We start from the raw sequence: 16,686 nt of genomic DNA on the forward strand, positions 1-16,686 counted from the left end.
AGGCAAACACCAGACAGCAGGAGAGGAATTCACCTTTCAGCGGGACAATAACCTACAACACAAAGCAAAATATACACTGGAGTTGCTTACCAAGAACTGAGTGGCCAAGTTACAGTTTTGACTTCAATCTGATTGAAAATCTATGGCAAGACTTAAATTGCTATCTAGCCATGATACCCAACACCTTGACAGAAAAAAGCTCTTAGAGACTTACCCCCAAAACACTCACAGCTGTCATTGCTGTCAAAGGTGTTTCTAACATGTTTTGACTCAGGGGAATGAATACTTAACTAATCAAGGTATATTAGTGTTTTATTTGTCATTTGACAAGAGTACTTTGTGTAGATTGACAAAAAAATAGACAATTAAATACATTTTAAACCCACTTTGTAACAATAACATTTTCAGAAATCCAAGGGTGGTAACTTTTTATAGGCACTGTATCTCAGACTACATACACTAGTGTATATCTCACAAACTATATACAGAGTATATTGTCTTCCTCAAAGGATTGGCTGCATACAAAGCCTATATCTCACAGGCTGTGTACAGAGCCTATAACTCAGACTACATATATAGCCTTTATCTCATAGACTACATAGAGGGCCCATATCTTACAAATTACAGAGTGCACAAAACATGAGGAACACATTCCTAATATTGAGTTGCACCCCCTTTTTGCCCTTAGAACAGCCTTAGTTCGTCGGGGCATGGACCACAAGGTGACGAAAGCGTTCCACAGGTACGATGGCCCATGTTGACTCCAATGCTTCCAGCAGTCGTGTGAAGTTGGCTAGACGTCCTTTGGGTGGTAGACCATTGTTGATACACAGGGGAAACTGTTGAGCGTGAAAAACACAGCAGCGTTGCAGTTCTTGACACAAACTGGCACCTACTGCCGTATCCCGTTCAAAAGTCACTTCAAAATTGCATCTTGCCCATTCACCCTCACACATACACAATCCATGTCTCAATTGTCTCGAAGATTAAAAATCATTCTTTAACTTCTTTGGGGTAGGGGGCAGTATGAAAAGCATGCCCAGAGTAAACGGCCTGCTACAAAGCCATAAAAGCTAGATAATGCATATTATTAGTAGATTTGGATAGAAAACACTCTGAAGTTTCTAAAACTGTTTGAATGATGTCTGTGAGTATAACAGAACTCATATGGCAGACAAAAGCCTGAGAAAAAATCCAACCAGCAAGTGGGAAATCTGAGGTTGGTCGATTTTCAACTCAGCTACTATTGAAGATACAGTGGGATATTGGTAATGTTGCACTTCCTAAGGCTTCCACTAGATGTCAACAGTCTTTAGAACCTTGTCTGATGCTTCTACTGTGAAGTGGGGCCAAATGAAAGGGGATTGAGTAAGGTCTACCATGACCTGAACATGCGCTGACCATGCGCGTTCATGTGAGAGCGAGCTCTGTTCCATCGCACTTCTGAAAACAAAGGAATTCTCCGGTTGGAACATTATTGAAGAATTATGTTAAAAACATCCTAAAGATTGATACAATACTTTGTTTGTCATGTTTTTACGGACTGTAATATAACTTTTTTTACTTTTCGTCCGTACTTTCCGCTGGACTTGCCCGCGCGTCGTGAGTTTGGAAAGTGTACTGAACGCTAGAACAACAAGGAGGATTTTGGACATAAATGATGGACATTATCGAACTAAACAAACATTTGTTGTGGAACTGGTATTCCTGGGAGTGCATTCTGATGAAGATCATCAAAGGTAAGTGAATGTTTATAATGTTATTTCTGACTTCTGTTGACTGCACAATATGGCAGATATATTTGTGTCTTGATTGGGCTCTGAGCGCCGACTCAGATTATTGCATGGTTTGTTTATTCCGTAAACCTTTTTTTGAAATCTGACACAGCGGTTACATTAAGGAGAAGTGCATCTAAAATTCCATGTTTAATACTTGTATTTTCATCAACATTTATTATGAGTATTTCTGTAAATGCATGTGGCGCTCTGCAAAATTTACCGGATGTTTTGGAACTTCTGAACGTAACGCGCCAATGTAAACTCAGATTTTTGGATATAAATATGAACTTTACCGAACAAAACATACATGTATTGTGTAACATGAATACGTATGAGTGTCATCTGATGAAGATCATCAAAGGTTAGTGATTAATTTTATCTATATTTCTGCTTTTTGTGAATCCTCTCTTTGGCTGGAAAAATGGCTGTGTTATTCTGTGAATAGGCACTCACCTAATAATCGTTTGGTTTGCTTTCGTCGTAAAGCCTTTTTGAAATTGGACACTGTGGCTGGATTTACAACAAGTGTATCTATAAAATGGTGTAAAATACATGTATGTTTGAGGAACTTTAATTATGGGATTTCTGTTGTTTTGAATTTGGCGCCCTGCAGTTTCACTGGCTGTTGAAGAGGTGGGATGCTACCGTCTCACGTACCCTAGAGAGGTTTTAACCTGTCTCCTCCCCTTCATCTACACCGATTGAAGTGGATTTAACAGGTGACATCAATAAGGGATCATAGCTTTCACCTGGTCAGCAATGTTCCCTATACATTTTTAGGTGCCAGTAGGTGAGAACATTTCTGGTCTGCTGAGCGCAAACTTGAACATTGTGAAAATTCTGTGCAAGTTCCAGAGCATGTTTACTGTGAACACTGAGTCTGAACCCGCTTTAAGTTACAGTTATAACAGTGGCCAAGTAGACTACTGTGGCTATTTGATCATTATGTAGGCCTACCAGATTGGCTGCCATCAAAAACAATGAGAGAAAATGCATCCCATAACATTTTAACATGGAAATAGCTGTTCTATCATTCAGCCTACAGTAGCAGCCAATGTGTGGTGTTCAATGTAGGCCTACATTCCATGAGAATTTAAAAAAAAAACATGCAGGGCTTGACCTTAACCTGTATGCAGGGCTTGACCTTAACCTGTTAATCTACTTGTCTTTCAGACAAGGAGGTGCCTGAAAATGTTGTGTTTAATGCAAGAAACGACTTTACAAAATAAAATGCATTCCCATACCATTATTACAGAGAATCAGACAAATTATGCTATCCTCTGCCTATTGGCTTCTTAGCTTATTCAAGCCAGCCTCCAAATTCAACATTGCCCCTTTAAACAAAAAAAGCTCTTTACCTGACTCTCTTTTTTAAGATGTCCAGAAATGTATTCATTTTGTGCTCTTGTAGAAAGCAAATCACTCTCCTATTGCTGGCTACAAATGCTCTATAATTGGGCTAATACCTCACTAACTAGCAAAGGATATGAATAAAATGGCACACGTGGCTACATGCAGCTCCCGCTTAAATATCAAAACAAGCGCATCTACTCACGACCGCTCATGCTGTAAACACAGTCCAGTTCAAAGTAAATGTCACAGATCCATATATGGCAATGGTCAATTTCATATAAGCCTACTGCAGCTCTGATCGGTTACGCCGCACCGGTCTGTGTAGAGTACGGGCTGAGTCGTGTGTGTCAATACAATAAAACCCTACTCCGATGCGTTCTGCCTACAACAAAATCTCTTGCATAGTTCATTTTGTTTCAGTATGTTGCATTGAATGTGGCTAATATTGCATTGATTCGATCACAATTGCTACAGTAAAGGGAAACGTTGACAGTGTAAACACGGAAAACTCTAGAACAGTGGTCACTAACCTTTTCTGAGTCAAGATCACGGAGACAAAATGCAAGCCGAGATCTACTAATCAGATTTGTTTTTAACATGACTTAAACGTAAGCCTATGCAACATTAAGCAATTAAAAACAGGACTGTAGCAATGAGGTTTGTGCAGTAAGCTAAAGAACCAATACATTATCATTGCTTCAATTGCCTGCCAATGTATTGTTGTTGAGGACATTTTTTTCCAATTACATTTCAAAACACTAGGTAAGCAATATGATCACCCCAGTAATAGATCCGTTGTTGTATTACTTGTGAGGCACAGTAGAGTGAGCTTTTCATTTTATTGGGCTGATGGTGCCTGCATCTGATGGTCAGTCTCAGCGGAGGTAGAGCAGCAGACTGAGGGTTCGCCTCTCAACATCCCTCCGCTCTCCCTTTCCTCCACTGACATTAAACAAAAAAGGGACACAGTCTTCCAGCTGGCAAAACTCGAGTCGCACCGCATTATTTCTGCCTCATGCACAAATTCATGTCGTTACTCATATGAACAGGGAAAGGGAAATATTCCTTGATATTCAAAAAGATGCAAGCCACTAATAATAACAACGCAAGCCTATGGATACACTCATTTATCCTGCTGCACTGCTTGTTGTAGAGATGAATGGAAATAGGAAGAAAGCACATTTTATGGCTTATAAAAGTGTTGAATACAAAGTGTTGACAGTGCTGAGTAAGAATTTAAACATGAACTCAATCATAAAAATAGCAGCTCTTTGCTGTATTCGTTGACAGTCTCTCTCTAGTCATGGTTTTAAACGTTTTGAAATCTCACAGTATCAACTTCGCTGTAGCTTTCTTTTATGCCTGCTACTTTACTGCAGACACGGTAATCTGAGCCATCCGTTTTGCGAGCGGTAGGGCTATTGCACTTGATTTGCTTTCCGGGACCACCGGTAAGGCAGAATTTGTACCTTCAGACACATGAAATGGTTCAAAATGGCAACAGTTCACCTGCCTGGCGGGCAGGGCAGCTGAAATCGGGTGCACCTACTGCCAACAGCCCGAGAATTAAAAGAAAATAGGACAAGGCTTTATCGGGGGGGTTTTACCAAAATGTTTGGCGATCGACTAGGAATGCCTTGGAGATCGACCAGTCAATCCGGTTGGTGACCACTGCTCTAGAAAGTTAAGTGAAGTTCCAACTCATGCTTCTCTCTGTGGACTGATATTTCTTCTGCATGGCAGTCCCGGGTGGAGCTGCGCGGCAGTCTCGGGTGGAGCTGCGCGGCAGTCCCAGGGCTACTGCGCGTAAATGCGCTGCTTACAGGGAGCATTGTTGGGGTCAGTCTCTGTCATGGAAAGAGCAGGCGTTCCAAATGTTTTGTACACTCAGTGTATATACCCGGGATATGGTCTTTCTCACAAACTTCGCTGCATACAAAGCCTATATCTCATAGGCTGTGTACAGAGCTGAGCACATGAGCAGAGGGTTTGAGCTGTGGTGTGTATATTGCCACCCATTCAGTAGGGTCATGAGTGTGCATGTGCTTGTATGTTTGCTGTGTGAATGCATGTGAATGTGCACGCGTGTGCTCGTGTGGATGAAAAAAAGCACACTGAAAATATAAATCACAGTGGGCTGACAGAAAAATGGAGAAAAAGGAGACATTCCGGGTCACACTGCTGCACATTGTAATTTACAATAATACAAGAAAATGTATGTGCACGTGTGACTGGCAAGAAATGTGCAGGCAGGCAGCAGCATCCTCACACACTGGGAAAGCATTCAGTCCCGTCTACAATGGCGGCTGACCTCCAGCTAGAAATCCCTGAAAGGCTTTCTTTTCACGCCGCCTCCACCGGCAGCTGGAACGCAGCAGAACCTTTAGAAATGCTTGTAAATTTTACTGTGAATGGCTTCTCCTCCCTGGCAAGGCTTTTTTTGACACAGTGCCGGCCTTGGCGAGTGCCTCTCTAACGCCAAGGAGGTGACAAGGTTCAAAAGACTGGTGTGGGCGGACATCTCACTCAGAAGCAACTATTATTCTTTTTGCAGTTGGAATGGTACCACTCCAGCAGAGCAGAGTTAGGTGTAGCAGAATGCTGAAAATGTACCCAGAGCACATTCAAGCGGCAACTGACTGTAATGATGCGCTGTACGTGTACTTATTGTAGGTTTCCCTGGATAACAAGGCTTGCTAACAAAACTTGTCCAAAGAGCATTCCAACCTCTTACAATCAAGAGCCCCCCGGGAAAAAACTGAGAAGTGCCGTGTCGGAAAAGCTGTGCTTGTGGGAAGCCAGAAAAGCCACCTCCGTTTACATTGTTGGATCATTGGAATGTGTGTTCTGGGCACCTTTGGAGTCCAAATGGTGATGTTATTTCTCCTGTTTTGCACTCATTCAAAAAAGGCCCACAACCCTAATTTATGGTAAAAAAAAGGGGTTCTAACTAATAACGTGCATTGGCCATCAACAGCGAGCCTTTTGGGGTAAAAGGTGTTTGATACAGAGGTGGATACAAAATTTGCACGTGTCTTTTCTGGGGCCTGGAGTTTTTCCTGATCTCATGACCTGGTTAGGTAAAACTCGGTCCTATTGGTAGGCTATGACAAAATATGATTATTATCATCATCATTATTATTATAGATAGCACAGATGAAACGGGAAGCTATCTGACATTTTTTTTATTGTCGGCTCATATGATGGATCAACCCCTTCCAAACTACCACCAACCTTGTTATCCATTCTGAATCTGATATCAAAAGAGCCAGAGACAATTTCAATGGACAACATACTCTGTAAAAGGGCCGGCCCTAGCCTTTTGGTGGCCCTAAGCAAGACTTGGTTTGGGGCCCTAACCGAGATGTGTAGCTTAGTGAACTGCTATTGCAGGGCTGAGCTTTATGCACAGAATGGTTACAGTGTCTTTAAATATGAATCTCACTCTATACACACACGACGTTAATGGGCAATTCCGTCACTTTTCAACCTCATATTCATTATCTCCAGCGCCATACCATGTCTAAATATGTAAAAATGGCACGTTTCTATGATCTATGGTTTAAAAGATTAGAATCATAGTCAAAATGTAAAATATATAAATAAATCTGTGACATGACAGGGCAGGATTTAAAGCAGCAGTTGGAACCAGTTCTGGGAACAGAAACGGAAACCATTAAAAATATATATAAAATATATGGTTCTGTTCATAATGAAACGATTGAAAAATAATGTAGGTTCCCACCACTGATTAAAAGGGAGACTGATTTTCAAAACCTGCAACGCGTTTCTAGCCAGAGAGAGGGTATTTTTTTGCTCCCCAAGTTTGAAAACTACTGTTTATACATTTTTTGGAACAACATTATCATGTAGAACTTAACGTTCTATTTTAGAAATGTGCCGTTTTCACATACAGTTGAAGTCGGAAGTTTACATACACCTTAGCCAAATACATTTAAACTCAGTTATTCACAATTCCTGACATTTAATCCTAGTTAAAATTCCCAGTCTTAGGTCAGTTAGGATTACCACTTTATTTAAGAATGTGAAATGTCAGAATAATGGTAGAGAGAATTATTTATGAGGTACACACCGTCCTAGGCAAGACGGAGCTGCTCTTCCTCCCGGGGAAGGACTGTCCGTTCCATGATCTCGCCATCACGGTTGACAACTCCATTGTGTCCTCCTCCCAGAGCGCTAAGAACCTTGGCGTGATCCTGGACAACACCCTGTCGTTCTCCACCAACATCAAGGCGGTGGCCCGTTCCTGTAGGTTCATGCTCTACAACATCCGCAGAGTACGACCCTGCCTCACACAGGAAGCGGCGCAGGTCCTAATCCAGGCACTTGTCATCTCCCGTCTGGATTACTGCAACTCGCTGTTGGCTGGGCTCCCTGCCTGTGCCATTAAACCCCTACAACTCATCCAGAACGCCGCAGCCCGTCTGGTGTTCAACCTTCCCAAGTTCTCTCACGTCACCCCGCTCCTCCGCTCTCTCCACTGGCTTCCAGTTGAAGCTCGCATCCGCTACAAGACCATGGTGCTTGCCTACGGAGCTGTGAGGGGAACGGCACCTCAGTACCTTCAGGCTCTGATCAGGCCCTACACCCAAACAAGGGCACTGCGTTCATCCACCTCTGGCCTGCTCGCCTCCCTACCACTGAGGAAGTACAGTTCCCGCTCAGCCCAGTCAAAACTGTTCGCTGCTCTGGCACCCCAATGGTGGAACAAACTCCCTCACGACGCCAGGACAGCGGAGTCAATCACCACCTTCCGGAGACACCTGAAACCCCACCTCTTCAAGGAATACCTAGGATAGGATAAAGCAATCCTTCTGCCCCCCCCCCCCCCCTCGCCCCCTTAAAAGATCTAGATGCACTATTGTAAAGTGGCTGTTCCACTGGATGTCATAAGGTGAATGCACCAATTTGTAAGTCGCTCTGGATAAGAGCGTCTGCTAAATGACTTAAATGTAATGTAAAAATTTATTTCAGCTTTTATTTCTTTCATCACATTCCCAGTGGGTCAGAAGTTTACATACACTCAATTAGTATTTGTTAGCATAGCCTTTAAATTATTTAACTTGGGTCAAACATTTTGGGTGGCCTTCCAAAAGCTTCCCACAATAAGTTGGGTGAATTTTGGCCCATTCCTCCTGACAGAGCTAGAGTAACTGAGTCAGGTTTGTAGGCCTCCTTCCTCGCACACACTTTTTCAGTTCTGCCCACAAATTTTCTATAGGATTGAGGCCTCATTTTAAATGAATCATTTTAAATGAAATTTAAATGAATACTGCCTAATCCTAACCTTTCCCCTTCAGATTTTAAATTATCACCCTGGACCTTAGTGGGGGAGCTGACGCCGTATAGCTGTGCGATGACTAATCAAGGCTGCTATAGTGTCAACCATGTTAGATGGGCTGTTTATACTAGGATTACCCAGCATGTGGTGGGATTGCTTAACACCCACATGGCGATCAGTGTTAGTGATCAAGCATTCATTGCCTCTTTTTGGGAAGGTCTCTTAGAGCTTATTTTAGGCTTATTCTAGTAATCTATGGGGTCTCACTCTCGTTATCAGGTCATTTATTCTTCTCTCATGGCTATGTCTAATGGTATCTGCCGGTAAGCCTTCAGCTCAGGTAGACTATTTGTAGGTTTTGATTATCAGGTCACTCCCACTGTGCACGCTGCAGACGCATCAGCTACTGCTGAGCAATTTCAGTATGACATTAGGCTATTTAGATAAGGTGGGTACGTAGCTAACGTTTTGCTGCGGTTCTCGGGTTTTAGTAATACTGTGTGGCTTTTTTTGCTACGTGATGGTATGCTGAGCTGTGCCATGCATCAGTCTACTGTATGGTCTTCTCTCTGTACAATGTCTTCTGTTATATAACAGCGCATGTCTTTTCTATTCCAAATTCAGTCAGGCATATCAAAAGAGTATCTCCTCTCTCAGTAGCGCAGGTTTGAAAATCACGTTAAGGCAATGGTGTTCAAAAATACGCTTTTCCAGATGCGGTCTGTATGATGGCTTCAGGGGGTGTTCCTTCCCTTTCATTTTTGCGTGATCTCTTAAGTTCTGTTTGCATTATGTATGCTCACATGTGGAACACTTGTCATCACCGGAACTAACACTGCTTTATCTCATGTTACGCTGCCTGCATGCTGAGCACGGGCAGCAGCTGGCGAACCTCTGTTCAACATTGATGCTGGCAACCAGTGAGAAGACACTGGATCTCATCGCGGCTCTGGTTCCTTCGTCAGTGCCGAGGGCTAGCTCTGAGCTATTGGCAACCAATTCTGCGTCGCCGCTGCTACTTCTCTCTGATCCTCTGCTGCTACCATGTTAAAATTTAAAATGTTTCTGAGGATTGTGAAACCTACCCGAGTTCTTGCGGTATTGGTATATGATCACGATTGTCGGCCTGTGTTCCATTAGCTATGTTGCATCTGCCTAATGGGCTTCAAAAGAGCAATCTTCAGGCAACGACAAAGGTCACTATCACCCTCACTCTGTATAAATAGATTCATGTTAAGGGTGTTCGGCTCATACAATCATTTGTACTTGAAGCAGTTGTCTTTCTATGAGTTTTTACGGTAGGGAAATACAGTTCGTATTAATTTATTTTTAATCATTGCATGATCTCACGATTTAATCAAGGACACACGTTCACCATGTTGGGTAAGCATTCCCAAACTGATAGGAAGGGTAAAGGTACCATTGCTCAAACTAACTCTCCTTTCTGTCCTCTTTTCCGATACCTGCAATGGCGACCACTGGCCACTCCGGGTGATCCATTATTCGTCACTGATGCAGGCAAACCAATGACAAAATACTGATTTTTCATCCCGGCTCTGTCTCCTCCTGCGAGGCTATCTCCTGAGCTATACGCAAACTTATTTGTTTTGCATCGGCGCCGCTTCAACGGCTTCTCTATCTGTCCCTGCATCCACACTGGAGATCATGGGGCACTGGTCCTCTGTTTCCTATATTAGATCAAACGCCAAGGAGCTTTTGGATGTGAAAAGTGATGAGTTTATTTGCGAGTTCCATGCCTTATATAGATCGCTATGTCGGCGTTCAGAGATCTGTTCTTAACTGACTTGCCTAGTTAAATAAGGGTTCAGCTAACCGCCAATAGCGTTGCTTTAGTTGTTATCGCAATCAAGTTCCGTGCATATTGCTTAGGTTGTGTGTTTAAAAATATATATATATTTAAACCATTATTTAACTAGGCAAGTCAGTTAAGAACAAATTCTTATTTACAATAGTGGCCTACCCCGGCCAAACCCAGACGACGCTTGGCCAATTGTGCGCCGCCCTATGGGACTCCCAAACACGGCCGATTGTGATGCAGCCTGGATCCGAACCAGGGACTGTAGTGACGTCTCTTGCACTGAGATGCTGCGCCACTCCGTTAGCCCACTAGATGATAGATATTTCATGTAGGCCACAGATGATCAGGCTACTCGTATAGATCAGTGAGAGCACCCGGCGGTGCGTCTCTAGGGCAGCTGGGTTCACACTGCTACATTGGCAAAATAGGCAGATAGTTCACACGTGCCAAGATGAAGCTTATCTGGCCTTAAATCAAGGGTACCCGGCGGTACGTCACGAGGGATAGAGTCATAAGTCGTTCAGTTTAAGCCATATATGGTTAACATTCCAACATAGTATTCATTCTTGCGATTGTAGGTTGACTTAATATTTATGTATTTATTTATATATTTTACCCCCTTCTCCCCAATTTCAATCTTGTCTCATCGCTGCAACTCCCCAATGGGCTCGGGAGAGGTGAAGGTCGAGTCATTCGTCCTCCGAAACATGACCCACCAAACCACGCTTCTTAACACCCGCCCGCTTAACCCGGAAGCCAGCCGCACCAACGTGTCGGAGGAAACACTATTCAACTGACAACACAGGTCAGCCTGCAGGTCACCGGCCCGCCCCAAGGTGTTGCTAGAGCGCGATGAGCCAAGTAAAGCCCCCTCGGCCAAACCCTCGGACGCAGCCCTATGGAACTGCCCATCACGGCCGGTTGTGATACAGCACAGGATCGAACCTGGGTCTGTAGTGACGCCTCTAGCACTGCGATGCAGTGCCTTAGACCGCCGCGCTCAGGAGGCCCTTGTAGGTTTACTTTAGCTGATCAAGGGATTAGTTCTGGCATAGCTACACTGTCGGCTGGCGTAAGGTTTTGCTGTTTTGGGGGATTGGTATAGCTTACCGCTCTCACTACCCGTAGACTATTTTCTTTTGATGCTTTGCTTGGCCAGTGATCTACCCTGAAGGAGCAGAGCCTATATGCCAAGACTTGAATTATTCATTGCTTAATAAATGGTTAAACATATTTCTACATGGCGCTTTCTTTCTGAAATTAAGCGGAACCAGTTCAGAAGGGAAACCGAGTGCCCCGCCTCAGGCTGACGCATCAGCTGAGATGGCAGCAATTAGAGACTAGTAACAATCACACCTACCTTATTGGCAGTCTATTTAAGCTGACCGGGTCTGCTCACTGCCTGTAGGCTATATTATATTGATGCTTTGCTTGGGCAGTGAGCTACACTGAAGGAGAGAGCCTATACATGAAGACTTGCATTAATTCATTGCTTAATAAAATGGTTAAACATTTCTACGTGGCGTCTTTCTGAAGTGTGTGTACTTTACTGTATTTATACTTGGGATACCGCTTTCAACAGGAAACCATTTTTTTTTTTTTATCACTGGAGGACGTATAAGCTTTTTGCAAAGCAGGGTTACATCATCTTTATTTAAGCGCCAAAGCTGAGAGATCTTTTTATAGGTTAAAACATTCCAAAAGTGTATTTTATTTTTGCTAATTTCAGTGCAAAGATATTTCCTTATTTTATTTAGGTAAAGCGCTGCCCACCTGTCCGAGTGAAGAATAGCCATACTGTTAAGCCTCTGTGCTTTGGCAGTCGTTCTGACGCTGGTATCACACAAAAATATGGATGAGTTTCTCTAATTCTAGGTATAGCCGACCAACCATTCCCAGGCCCTTTATTTCATTCATTATGTCATCCACTGTTCTAACGCCCTTGCCTCTTCAGCTCTGGTAAAACACCAATCTGGTATCTGCCCTAGTCCATGCAATAGTGGGCAGTCACACATTGGAAGTCCTCTGTGGACCATACATTTGCTTTTGACGTAGCGGGGAATAGAGTCTCGACGGATTGGTGCAGGCACATCTCAGGCAGGAGAGGAGGGCGAGCGGAAAAGAAGAAACCAAGTGCAGAATGCAGACTGTCAAACGATATGCAACTAAGCTGTTGAGAGGCGTAGTTGATGAGGCCCTGTAGGCTGTAGCTAGGAGACCACTGTGACTGACAAGTTAATCCACCTGTCGCAGCGAGTGTGGGGGTGACACTGGGACAGGGTCGTAGTCACTAGATAAAACAGACAGAAATTGGAGGAAGTACTATGTCAACTTGTCAAGTAAGCGTGCTTTCTTTACCATTGCAAAAGGTTTTTTCTAAGTCATGAACTAATGACTATGTCAGGTAAAGGTGTTCTGTGCTGCTGCTTTGAAAGTGATGTGCCGGGCGTCACACCAGATTGAAAAGTACTGGGGGAAATGCCAGCTCACTACACATTTTCTGGCGGCTCTGGTTTGTGTACTTAGAGTGCTGTAATAAGAAGAGGGTTTGTTTATGTTTGTTTACTTTCACTAGTCATTAAATCCCTAGAAAGAAGTCTGAGGATGCATTTTGTGTCTTGTATCTTTGCCATGTAAAACCTTTTGTTTTCTTACTCCTCTCGTGTATTTGCATCTGACTGCAATCATCAATATGACCCAATTTTCCCAACTAAAAACCTTACTCATTCAATATTCATATTTTCAATAGGATGGTGGAAATGGGAAAACACAGAATGAGCATTCCTAAAATGAAGAGTGAAATCCTCTCGGTAAGTAAACCAGTGGCAGGCAGGGTGGCAGGCAGGCAGTGAGTTCCTTCCAGAGCTGTGCAGTGTTGAGTCAAGCCGGGGAGGGAGGGCGAGATGGGTACCAGGTGGTCTTAGCCCACAGGAGCAGTGCGGCGGTACCAATGAGTCAACCCTACTTAACCGGATTGGACTGTGCTCCAGTGAAACCACTGAGCCCTCCAGAACCCATCCAAAGCTTCTGGAATTCTGTCTCGCCTCAGCCTCGCTCGACACACAAAAAAAAAAAACTCCCCACTGTCTGAGACACACACACGCCTCAAACACACAGACACAAAAGTGCGAACACACACACACAAACGTTCCCCCACAAACATCCACGCCTGCCAACACCTCCCCCTCACAGCGGTTCACACACACACACACTAAATTAAACTTCACAGTTGATTCATGGCCGCCAGATACGAGGAGGGGGGCGAGCCTCAGGAAAATGCAAAGTGAGCCAACGTGTTGATAACGTTCAATTCGGGGGGAATATCTGGACAGATGATCTCATTTGTATGAGGTGTTCCCGCCACCGAGGAGAAACAATTGCCCGAAATATATAAATAAAACAAATGCTCCTCCAACAAGCTATTTGTGCCAAAGCAATCTATTTCTTTTTTTTCTCTCACCTTGTACACACTCTTTCTAAAAGCAATCTAAGTAAGCTCTGAGACGCAGGTCGTTTTTCTTTGAAATTGAACATAGCAAGTTTTTCAGCATTACGGCGGTAGACATAGTGTATTTTTCAATCAAGCGATATTAGGTAATACAATTATGTCGTCGGTGTGACTGAGGCGGATGGAATTCAATGTGCCGAGGCGGATGGAATTCAATGTGCCTAGGCAGATGGAATTCAATGTGCCTAGGCAGATGGAATTCAATGTGCCTAGGCGGATGGAATTCAATGTGCCGAGGCATTTTACCTGGAGAGGTGTGGAAGCTCTCATGTTGACCTTGGAAGGTGATTGAAAGGCTAGCCAACAAAACAACAATGCACTCTTAGTTAGTCTTCAGGGCAACGTATATGGATGGATGGATAGATAGAGCGAGAGGTAAGAGAGAGAATGTCAAAGATGGAAAGAGAGAGACAGATACGATGATGAAATGAGGATGTAAACAGAGAGCGAGAGGGAGAGTTCAATACCTTCCTCAGGCTCCTCTTCCTCAGCCGGAGAGGCCAGACGGCCTCGTCCCCCGTTGCTCCTCGCAGTCTCCTTCTGCAGGCTCACCACCTCCAACATGGCATCACCCTGGCCACCCTTTTCACCACCCTACACACACACACACACACACACACACACACACACACACACACACAAAAGTCACATATGGTGCAGACATAATACAGTGGGAGGATTCATTTTGACACAGCACCAAGAAACAAAGTTAAACATAACTTATTACTACTGACGAGTCAATTCTACACGCTGAAAAAAAATACGAATTTGTTCAGAGTGAGAGCTGTTGCGACAGTGTCTCTTTGGGTATCCTCAAACATTTTCAGAGTGCCTCCCTTTGAAACAAAATCTGTCTAAAGTTAGCCTCACCTTTTGCCACCACCCGAGGGGATCCACGGAAAAATATAATTACACGTACAGGAGGAAATTAAATTGAGCGGCGGCAGAGAGCGCCAAGGATCGCGCCAGACGTCTTTTGGCCAGAGTGTCTGGTAATAGGGTTCACAGGGAGCCTGCTGCAATCAGAGCACAGAGAGATTGGGCTCACTCGCCTATGCAGGTCACTTCTAAAGTTGGGCTTTGTCACATTGCACATTGGGGGTTTTGTAACACTGTTGTTGCTACTGGGGTTGTTTGGTCTCAGCACTTGTGGTGAGAGGTGGATCCATGACAACACTAATGCAAGAGCCCTATATTTAGCCCTTGCTCTGTGAACACATGTGGATCCAAGCTAACATTTTAGCACAAGGGCCATAATTGAAGACTATACATCTAAAAAAAAAATGGCAATGCATTACCATAGTTGGCTAGTGCTATCAACAGTCATACATGACATATACGAGAACATTGGCATTTACTAAGGTTTAGGTAGTACAAATAAGGGGGTCACAATAAGGTTCACAATAATACCACTTAGCCCTTGGGTAGGATCCTCCACTAACAAATCACCAAAGCTTTTCTATCTCCTCGTGAGCCAAGGCGCAAAATATGCTCAGAGAGGGCGACGACAATGGCTCCTCTAATTCCTCAACGCCTTAATGAGAGGCCCCCGGAACAAATACAAATCGTACTCAAATAATACTGGAGCTAGTGGCTGGGATTAGAATCTTCTGTAAACACTAGAATGGCTATCTTTTAATTAACTTTTAACTACAGCAGCCGCCATTCTTTGCTGCCTGCTGATGAGCTAACTATAGAGAGAGAGGCACACAGGCAGAGCCCTAATTACTACAGTGCGATAATGAGTGGCTGCCTCGTATTAGGGCTCCCAATGATACAAAGGCTATGTCCAAAATTACAAACTAGTCCCTATGTAGTGCACTTCTTTTGACCAAGGCCCTGGTCAAAGGTAGTGTACTATATAGGGACTAGGCTGCCATTTGGTACGCATTCAAAGCCTGGAGTGGAGATGAAAATTCCCTTTCAAACAAGGAGGCAAGGGGCTTATGTTACTGACTTAGGGGCTTGTTTTGATTTTCTAAACACCTGCCAGAAGGACCGGACAGGACGAGGATGCACTTGTGTGCTGGGCGTGGTAATTGAACGCGTCGAGAACAACGTCGCTCTCATGCATTTTAATTGGAGGAGTTCGGAGGGGTACGGGTCAAATGGATTGGGTGTGGATGTGTGCAGGCCTCGAATATCCCGACGGAATTGACGGTCATGGCCATCGATGCCCCCTTGCGTGGCCGTAGTGCATCCCTAAAAAGAAATCCATGCCTTACGGCTGAAGGGTGACTACTTCTATATACAATGCTAGTCAAAAGTTCAGACACACCTACTCATCCAAGTGTTTTTCTCTATTTGTACTATTTTTGACCTTGTAGAATAATAGTGAAGACATCAAAACTATGAACACATGGAATCATGTAGTAACCAAAAAAGTGTTAAACAAAATATTTTTTATATTTGAGATTCTTCAAAGTAGCCACCCTTTGCCTTGATGACAGCTTTGCACACTCTTGGCATTATTTCAACCAGCTTCACCTGGAATGCTTTTCCAACAGTCTTGAAGGAGTTCCCATATATGCTGAACACTTGTTGGCTGCTTTTCCTTCACTCTGCAGTCCAACTCATCCCAAACCTTCTCAATTTGGTTGAGGTCAGGTGATTGTAGAGGCTCCATCACTCTCCTTCGTCAAATAGCCCTTACACAGCCTGGAGGTGTGTTGGGTCATTGTCCTGTTGAAAAACAAATGATAGTCCCACTAAGCCCAAACCAGATGGGTTGGCGCATTGCTGCAGAATGCTGTGGTAGCCATGCTGGTTAAGTATGCCTTGAATACTAAATTATTCACAGACAGTGTCACCAGCAAAGCACCCCCACACCATCACACCTCCTCCATGCTTCACGGTGGGAACCACACACACGGCGATCATCCGTTCACCTACTCTGTGTCTCACAAAGACTTGGCGGTTGGAACCA

At 43.9% G+C, this 16,686-nt stretch overlaps 1 protein-coding gene across 2 annotated transcripts in view; it reads right to left on the reverse strand.

Annotated features, from left to right (window-relative positions):
• LOC129811003 (rab GTPase-activating protein 1-like) overlaps window positions 1-16,686 on the reverse strand; it is a 164,643-nt gene that overhangs the window by 110,082 nt on the left and 37,875 nt on the right. For both annotated transcript variants that reach the window (XM_055862075.1, XM_055862077.1), the window contains exon 11: window positions 14,228-14,354. In XM_055862075.1, coding sequence (XP_055718050.1) covers window positions 14,228-14,354 — 127 coding nt within the window. The remainder of the gene's footprint in view (window positions 1-14,227; window positions 14,355-16,686) is intronic.

Source organism: Salvelinus fontinalis, chromosome 14, assembly GCF_029448725.1.
Source record: "Salvelinus fontinalis isolate EN_2023a chromosome 14, ASM2944872v1, whole genome shotgun sequence".
NCBI lineage: Eukaryota > Metazoa > Chordata > Actinopteri > Salmoniformes > Salmonidae > Salvelinus > Salvelinus fontinalis.